This window comes from Blennius ocellaris (genome assembly GCF_963422515.1).
Source record: "Blennius ocellaris genome assembly, chromosome: 21".
Taxonomy (NCBI): domain Eukaryota; kingdom Metazoa; phylum Chordata; class Actinopteri; order Blenniiformes; family Blenniidae; genus Blennius; species Blennius ocellaris.
Window position 1 is genome coordinate 6581582 of NC_137670.1, and position 9168 is coordinate 6590749.

Sequence of the window (9168 nt, forward strand, 5' to 3'; positions counted from 1 at the left end):
TCAAATAGAAATTAGGTTTGAGCAACTCTGAGGGTTGTTTTTTGTTTTTTTCAAAAATGATGACACTGTTGTTTTTGGGCCAAGAAATCTGTCCTTTTAGCCAAAGATGGGGTGCAAATGGTCACCCCACCTCACGTGTTGGGAGCAATTCAAAATGGTTTTAAAGAAGATGTCCAGCACATGGTCAGTAGTCTGCATCTAGATCTGACTCAGGTTCTACTTTCTGTATGAACATAACTCTGTTACATCAAGCTCTGCTCATCCCCTGAGGGTTTTTGTTTTTTTATAACCATCTTTACACCACTTTGACTTCATATCAAAATCGAGGTTCGACTTCAGACTCAGATCAAGACTTGGTGTTTTGCCACGACGACGGAGTCAAGACCAGCGTCACTGCATTATGTGCTTTTCCCCCCGTTTGTTGGCTCATCCAGTCCAAACGGCTCCGTCAGAATCACGGAGTGGTATCGAAGAATAGCAGTGCGTCTCATGAAATTAATTAAATTCCTCAGTCATGGCTCCGTGTTAGATGGCTGTATGCAGGCAGAGGGAGCGTCTCTGCAATTAGCCTTATCACTTCCCCACTTCCCCCACCCGTCCTCCCTCTGTTCAGCAGTATCTCAGGCTCAACAGGTGGAAGGAAAGACTATTTCCAGTGAATAAAATCTCTTTTTTTAATCCACCCATCAATTAAATTAATATGTACGACAGAAACTTTATTTAATCAATGTATTAAAAAAAACTGTATTTGTCATTGTGTCTAATACTGCCGTTCTATCCGTGCAGCTACAAACCCACTTTCCGCATTAGCAGTAACCCAAGACGTCACAATAATGGTGATGATCTTTCGCCTGTTTTCTTCATTCTGTCCGTAAAGTCAATTGTTGACTGTAGCATTAGCATTACTATTGCAAAGCTGCTCTCTTTTCATCCCGCACACCGAACCAACTTCTGATGCGAGCATTATCCAATGATGCAGTCTGTTTTTACGTTAAACTTTTGGTTGAGCATTAGGATTATACACAACAATCACCCCCTTTTCATTGTGTCCACTGAACCGACTAAGTTTAAAATGACAGTTCTTTTATTTACTCTCTCTTTTCACCCTGTATTCATCCCAATTATTAGCTTTAGCAATATCCGAAGTCCGTGTTCTGCTTATGAAGTAATATTTTAACATTAGCATGACATTTAATTGCAATGTTCTTCCTGTCCGTCCGGATGACGGTTTGCTCGAGCATTAGTATTATTTGTTTCTCTTCATTATGCTCATTAAGCCGCCTGTTAGCAACAGAGTTGCATGAAGCTTCGGACTCTTTTCTGATCCCGTCCCAATTTGCATTAGGCAAAGTGTCTCTATGTGATTGAGCAACTGATAGCTTTAGCATTTGCATATAAACCACACTGAGCCAACTGCTGAGTTTAGCATTATCAAAAGCTTCTGTCTCTTTCAACCTTGACTTTTAGCAGTAGCAATAGGGAATCACAGTAACTTTTACAACTAATATTCTCATGCAAAAAGTTACATAGTATGAGTGATGCATTGCATAGATTTGCTGTGCGTGATTGCGCAACCTTGCAGCTTTGAGGGAACATTCTGAGTTATTAGTTCTGTATTTTTGATCAAACCTTATGTGTTCTTGGAACACTGTTGCTGAGTGAGCTCCATATGACCTGTGTGACCCCTCTGCCAGCCTGCACCTCCAGTCAGTTACCTGAATTACTTCCTCTTTCTGTAGAAAAACATCTGGTTTCACATCAGTTTCAAAAATGAGACCTTCCAGTTTCAACATTGTGCACTCCTTGAACCTCGAGTCACAAGGGTTCCTGTGACATTCGGGTTCCTGCAGACTCTGCGATTTGAATCTACTATTAAGTTGATAGCTAGCCACGCTGTTTATCATTAATCTAATATACTTTGGACCACGGTGTGAAGTTTGCCTTGTGCAAACTGCACAATGAAGTCATGCCAAATTTGCAAAGGGAGCTTGAAGTACGAACTTATTAGAGTCTACTAGCATTTTATGTTAGCATTTATTGTTGTGGTCTTTCATTTTCCAACTAAACCTCGCAATCATCGCAAATATCTGACACTGTCTGAATTTTAACGCGGGTCCTTGAACGGGTCGTCCATTATGTTATCACTTTATTTTACCGTAAAAGGGTGATGAGTTGCTGTTGTGATTGAATTGAAAGGAAAATGGCACCAAACATGCGGCGAGCCCTGACTGTTTACACTTGCATCGTGGATTTCGAGTTAACCCCTTGGTCGGGTTAGCGATGAGTCATGATGACTTTTACGTGTTTTTGTTCACACGACAAAGACTATGAGGTGAGACGCATTCCTGACCACCTGGTTTTGGGGTCTGCTCAAACTTGTTTTTAGGGCTCGCCATTCATGATTGGATCACCCGAAAACATGCTAGCAACAGGTCTGAATGGACCTGATGTCACAGAAAAGGCAGAATCCTCTACTGTTCTGGTGCCATCATGGTGAGCATGACCAGAGTTAAAATCCACCGATTGGTTCTTCCCATTTCTATTTTTTGCACATGGTGTAACGTTTATTTAAATACAAGTCTTTTAATTTCTTCAGCTTCTTCAACATTACACTTTAGCTTTTTTCAACTCGAGCATTCACACTTTCTAGTTCCTAGTTTTGATTCTTATTATTTTTGCAGGAATTGTTTTTTTTCCATTGTGCAACAGCTCATCATGCAAACTCGGCCAACCATCACAATCAGAACAAGATCAAGAACAAGTCTGTCCCTGTAAACAGGACGCTGGAACAAGATCGTTTTTATCTCTCCAAACCTCCAAAGTGCAGGATTTGGGAAAAAAGCCAGCGCGCATATCAGGTTCAACATCCATGTCGAGGAAGGAGTTCTCTTCAACATGAGGTCACAGGTTTGTGGTGGGAGGAGTCGGCTGAGGAGCTTTATGTGACGGTCCCAGGTCTGCAGGCAGACTGTCTGCTGCAGCCAGGGCGGAAGTCAACAATACTCGAGGATTCCGCTTCACCTGAAGAGCGCAGAAAGTAAGAACCTGTCTCAATTCAAAGCATTTCATGTCTTTCTCAGGGTATATATAGCTCTAAATCTTAAAATGTTGTGTTTTTAGTCAAAACTTCACAGGAACACAATGGAAAATAATTGTAATAATTATAATAATAATAATTATCAGCACAGAAACACAGAGTTACCAAATATGGCTTGTTTTTCTAGGTTGTGCACTGTAAAACTGTCTTTCCTCTTTTGTTTGGCAATGAAGAAACGTGTCCTCCTGAACAGAAACAGAGCACCAATTTAATCTGTACCGGTAATTTATTTTGTTTACAGCAATGTCATTACTGTGTCTTTTGACATTACATGTTGCAGTGTTTATTATGCCAACTATGAAGAAACTCTGTTAAATCTTTCATAGAAAATGAGTATTCATACTACTACTAATACTTTTTCACAATAGTAATTAAAAAAATAAAATAAAACATTGATGATTCAAAAATGAATGACTGTGCTAATTTACACAGTAAATTATTATTTTTTAACAGTGTTTTTATAATTGATTTTAAGTCAGTGTTTGTTTCTCAGCAGGGTGGAGAAATGGCCTCAGACATAGCGACGGCTGCTCTCAGTCAACCTTTCACTCTTGGGATGCTTGTTGACGCTCGCAAGGATCGCCTGGCTCCAGGTAAGTCTGCACCCACAAGACCACAAGAAGCGTCCACAGACAATGGTTGTTGAGTGGTTTACAGACAATAGCTTTAATGAGTATTACCAGATATTTGTTAGTGTTTGCAGACAATGTTTTCATAAGTGTTATTGGATTATGGGATATATAAGCGTTCACAAACAATGGTTTTGAGAATAGTCTGCAGCCAATGATTTTCACGACTGTTACTGTCAATGGTATTTATAGTTGTTCACAGACTTTTCACAAGTGTCATGAGGCTCTGGTAATTAGAAATGTTTAATCAGAATGGTTTAAAGACACCGCGTTTGATCAGTGTTAACAGACAATGGTATTAATCAGCATTCAAAGACAGGTTTTCAGAAGAGTTTGCAGACATTTGTTTTTGTGAGTGTCACCAGAGAAGGGTTTTCATGAGTGTTACTAAACACTCATATGTACCAGTGTTCACAATGGTTTTCATTAGTGTCACCAGATAATTGTATTTATAAGTGTTTACAGACAATGGTTTTGATGAATGTTAAGAGACAATGGTATTTATAACTGTTCAGAGGCAGGTTTTCAGAATGGTTTGCCAACAATGGTTTTCATTAGTGTTGCCAGACAATGGTTTTCAGAAGTGTTCGTAGATGAAGGCTTTCAGAAGTGTCCACAGAATGTGACTTTTAAGAATGTCTGCAGGCAATGGTGTTTGTGAGTATTAGCTATTCATTGCTTTTAATGAATGTTCAAAGACAATAGTTTTCGGCCACATGACTGCTGTTTTCCTACTTGTGCAGGGTTCATGCTGTGGGATAAAAAAACCATTCAAGACAACACAGAGGTGACGCCTCACCACGGCAGTGAATTCCACATTTCTACATCCGACTCCACTGAATCCAAGACGTCTCTCCTGGATGTCAGTGCCTCTCTGAAAGCCAGTTTCCTGGGTGGTCTGGTAGAAGTTAATGGATCTGCCAAATACCTGAATGACCAGAAGAAATTCATCAACCAGAGCAGAGTGAGCTTCCAGTACAAAGCCACCACCAACTTCAAACAGTTGTCTCTGTCTAATCTGGGCAACTTGGACCCACAACAGATGAGTGTGATTGAGAAGGGCTTTGCAACACACATTGTCACCAAGATCCTTTACGGGGCAAATGCTTTCTTTGTGTTTGACAGCGAGAAGTTGGACGCGAGCAGTGTGACACAAATGGAGGGCAGCATGGAGGCTGTGATCAATAAGATCCCCACCTTCACTGTAGAGGGAAAAGTCAAGATCGAGCTGACTGAGGAAGAAAAGTCTCTCATTCAGAAGTTCTCCTGCAAATTTTACGGCGACTTCATTCTTGAAAGCAACCCCGCGACATTTGTGGATGCAGTGAAGAGCTTTGCAACGCTGCCGACGCTGCTGGGAGAACATGGAGACAAAACCGTCCCGGTGAAGGTCTGGCTGATGCCGCTGAAGAACTTATCTCCAAAAGCTCCTGATCTTCTGGCAGATCTCAGCGTTGGTCTGGTGAGGAAAGTTGAAGAAGCTCTGGAAGACGTGAAGCAGATGGGAACCAGATGTAACGATGCTCTGGTCGATGGAGTGGGAGAGGATTTCCCACAGATTCAAGAAGACTTACGTCGCTACCAGAAGCTGTGTACCTACTACACATCTAATCTCCAACAGGCCCTGGAAAAGAAGCTTCCCTCCATCCGTGAGGGCAAAGAAGACGAGAGCTCGTTGAGACAAGTGTTTGACAGCAGAGCCACGTCTCCGTTCAGTCATGAAAAACTGCTCAAGTGGCTGGAGTGTAAAGAGAGAGAAATCAACGTCATCAGGTCTTGTGTAGAAATAATGGAGGGAGTGAAGATCGTCCGCAATCAGTCCGAACTGGACCGAGAAGTTCTCAGTCCAGGGGTACAACATACTCTCTGCTTTGTTTTCACCTCGTTGGACACTGCCGACCCCTGCCTGGATGCAATGGCTCAATACTTGGATTCACTTCAATCTGGATGCAACAGTGAAGAAGTCCCGTGGTTCTCCTCAGACGAAGTCTTGACCAGAATGAGAGAAAAAGCCAGAACCTTCCATGATCTCGCTCAAAAGTACAAGAGTGACAAGTGGGTTAACTTTGTTGTGGCAGCCATTGAAAATAAGAATCACACAGGTGCAGCAATCTACTACTACAAGCACGGCGTCCTGGCCAATGATGATTTTACTAAATTTGACGTTCCTCCAGTGGAGACAATCAAAGACAAATCAGAGTTATTGTGGTGTAAGTCAAGTTTTAAATTTTGTTTTCGATCAAAAACACACTGTTTTCAGAATCCCATCCATTGTCAAAATGTTTCTAATGTTCTGGTTTCTCCTTCAGATGCCTGTGACCTCACTGTGGACACTGACACGTTGAACTACTACCTCTATGTTAGTCGTAATGACAAAGCAGTCAGACATAATTCCGACTACATGAGTCCATATCCTGACAACCCAAAGAGGTTTGTTGATTATCCACAGGTGATGTGCAGAGAAAGTCTGACTGGACGTCATTACTGGGAGGTTGATTGGACCGATACCCTGTGGACGTGGGTCAACGTAGCTGTTGCATATGGAAGTATAGAAAGAAAAGGAACAGATATTAATAAGAGTGACAAAGCTTGGGGCTTTGTTCAGATAAATGGCATGTTTGGTCAGTTTTTATACGCCTGCCATTCCGGTAATCGGGTACAGCAATTTGCTTTTCCCAAAGGTTGCACCCGGATTGGTGTGTTTTTGGACTGGCCTGCTGGTACACTGTCCTTTTACAGAGTCTCCTCAGACACCCTGACTCACTTCTACACCTTCCACACCAAATTCACTGAGCCTCTATATCCTGCCTTCTATTTGGCGAACATGCTCACTCACATCCGGCTGCCCAAACCTGAGTGAGAAGTCAAAGAGTTCTGAATCCTGAATCCTGAATCGTGTGTGTGTGTGTGTGTGTGTGTGTGTGTGTGTGTGTGTGTGTGTGTGTGTGTGTGTGTGTGTGTGTGTGTGTGTGTGTGTGTGTGTGTGTGTGTGTGTGTGTGTGTGTGTGTGTGTGTGTGTGTGTGTGTGAGATGTTAGCCATGATTATAGTGAACTACCTGTGATCTATATTTGCTAGCAGACACATGTTGGACATAAAAATAGAAAATAGAAGTTTGTGTTTGATACTTTTCTACTGGTGGTAGTCATGCTTCTTGATAATCAATGTCACACTGCAGGAGAGCCTGTTTATTTCTGATGGGACGAGTGACTCAGGGTCAGCTGAAGGTTCAAACAATGTATTTGTGATCAGAAGATAATGGGAATTATTACGTTGTTATGTGATGAGGTGTTGTGTCGAGAGACGGTGATCCAAAAACAAGATGGTGTCATCGCGTATGTACAGTACCAACTCTGATGTAAAACTTTTCAAGAACAAATACTTGAGAAATTAAGTCTGGAAGAGCTTGTTGCTAGGTTATGTTTTTTTATGCTTGTTCTTTATTAAATATGTTTTTAGCACTGTGCGCACACACACACACACACACACACACACACACACACACACACACACACCGGGGAGAAACATGAGAACTGAAGAGGGATGTTGTCACGTCATGCCACTGGAGAAAAAGTGATGTAAACAAGAAGAGAAGGAGAAGAACGACCAACAAGGGAAGGCCAAGTTAAAAACCACAGTCTCTCCCCATCGGTTTCACCAACCATGTGCAAGTTCTTTGTTCATTGTCACCTGTCAAACCTGTTAAACACAATCTAGTTCTGGGACGTTGGTTGCAGATTAACAGCTTGCTGACTGCGATTTTCAGAACAGAAATGGTCTTTGTACAACCTTTGGCAGAACTCCAATAAATAGTCAAAAGAGAGAAGTTGTTTGTCTTCTATCTCGCAGAAACGAACAAGACATTGTTATTGAGCTCTTTATGAAGCTGCTGTGGTGTGTGTTGAGTTCACAGTTCCTCTGTCCCAAACAGGTGTAAGATTACCTTACCTTTTTGTTCTTCGGGGAAGAATACTACCCATCATGACCAAAATAACAAGACTACTGTCGTGAGAGAGTCAATAAAGTCATTGTGTTTATTAATGTTTGATAGGACCTCGGGGTGTATCTAATGTATAAAAGTCGGCTGTGAAAGCTTCACGATGTTTACTTTGATCCTGATTTGCACCCGAGACTCGTAATCCGGCATTATCAAGCACAAGCCTTCTTAGTTCAGCCAATCGATATGGAACATGAGTCTCGTTTGTAAGTGCTGATAGCGGCTGTGCAGCCTGCCCCCATGTAGCACATGTTTGGTTCAGTAACCTTGATAATGAATTCTATTGACCTGCTGCTCATCGACTGTGGCTGATGACTCAGGACCGAGTCTCAACTCGTACTTTCAGCCTGACTGAACAGCGGAAACAAACTGTCCGGCTGATTTGAAAAATGTGGCGTAGGAGTTTGCACAACCTTTTTCTTTTATCTTGCTATGAGAGGAAAATCTGGTCATGTCAATATGGGGAAGGTGTTCCATTACTGAAGTGGCTTCATTGGTTATACAGGAACTTTGAATTTGCTGTGGCATGACGCTGATGTATGATGTTCTTCAAAAAAACAAAAAACAGAAGGGAAGCTCAGAAACATGAGTTTTAGTTGCCTAAATGATCTGCAAGAGCAATCATCAGTCCAAAAGATTATCCGTGCACTCACTAACACATAGCCTTTGCGTACCGTTCCTGTATGGAGTATGAATTAGGCTTTAAGGCAATCAATAAGTACTGGTATCAGCAAGTAGCTAAAGATTAGTACTCATACTTGTCCCTTAAAAAAGTGGTATCGGTACATCCATAATTATAACGCATGTGTGTATGGTTTTATTACGAAAACAACCAACAGCACCAATTTGAGGACTGGCATGAAAACTGCATCGATTCCAGGGTTTCTGCAGTTTCTGTGTAAACTGATGTCATGTTCAGAACTTTGCCAGGTAAACACGCAACTTTGAAGTCAGACTTTTTTAAGCCTCCATTCACACAACGACCATCAAACAGCCTCCTCCTCCCAAAAGGCGTCTGCATGCAAACCCGCTGCGGGTGCAGCCATTCACGTTCAAGTTAAGTTTTTCATTCTTGACAGAGGGTTAATGAGTGGAAGATCCAAGCAGTAGAATCCAACGTGAAACTCGTCTGTCCTCAAGCTGAGACTGGCTGATATTGAAGTGGAGCTGGACACCCTGTGGATTCTGTGGGAGCTTGTAAAGGAGCTGCAGGGCTTAAACTTCTCGGGGAGGAGGTGAGGGTGGTGGAGGTGGAGGTGGAGGTGGAGGTGGGGGTGGTGGAGGTGGAGGTGGGTGGGGGGGGGGGAGTTGGAGGGATGGAAGAGTTATTCTGCAAACACACAGAGATTCACGCGCGACGCAGCAGACAACCAGACAGATATTGATAACACTGCAGTTGCTTATTGCCTCATTCTTCCTCAGCTCTCTGAAACACTGCCCTCTGCT

General features: G+C 42.3%; 1 protein-coding gene across 3 annotated transcripts; it reads left to right on the top strand.

Annotated features, from left to right (window-relative positions):
* The first annotated feature begins 95 nt into the window (after positions 1-95).
* Positions 96-7523, top strand: LOC308145722 (neoverrucotoxin subunit alpha-like). Of its 3 annotated transcripts, XM_080517246.1 has the most exons (6): positions 96-2493; positions 2682-3037; positions 3271-3318; positions 3594-3690; positions 4470-5936; positions 6036-7523. In XM_080517246.1, the coding sequence occupies exons 4-6, from the start codon at positions 3603-3605 to the stop codon at positions 6584-6586; spliced, it is 2106 nt and encodes a 701-aa protein (XP_080373372.1). In that variant the 5' UTR covers positions 96-2493; positions 2682-3037; positions 3271-3318; positions 3594-3602; the 3' UTR covers positions 6587-7523. The 3 variants fall into 3 exon arrangements, with proteins under 3 accessions (XP_080373372.1, XP_080373371.1, XP_080373373.1); XM_080517245.1 differs by lacking the exon at positions 3271-3318 and having other exon boundaries at positions 3591-3690; XM_080517247.1 differs by lacking the exon at positions 3271-3318.
* Positions 7524-9168: the final 1645 nt, after the last annotated feature.

Excerpts from the sequence above, each read along its gene's own strand:
- LOC308145722 (XM_080517246.1), top strand. The coding sequence starts at position 3,603 with ATGGCCTCAGACATAGCGACGGCTGCTCTCAGTCAACCTTTCACTCTT. Across the intron at positions 3,691-4,469 it reads CAAGGATCGCCTGGCTCCAG|GGTTCATGCTGTGGGATAAA; the intron begins GTAAGTCTGCAC and ends CTACTTGTGCAG. Across the intron at positions 5,937-6,035 it reads CAAATCAGAGTTATTGTGGT|ATGCCTGTGACCTCACTGTG; the intron begins GTAAGTCAAGTT and ends TTTCTCCTTCAG.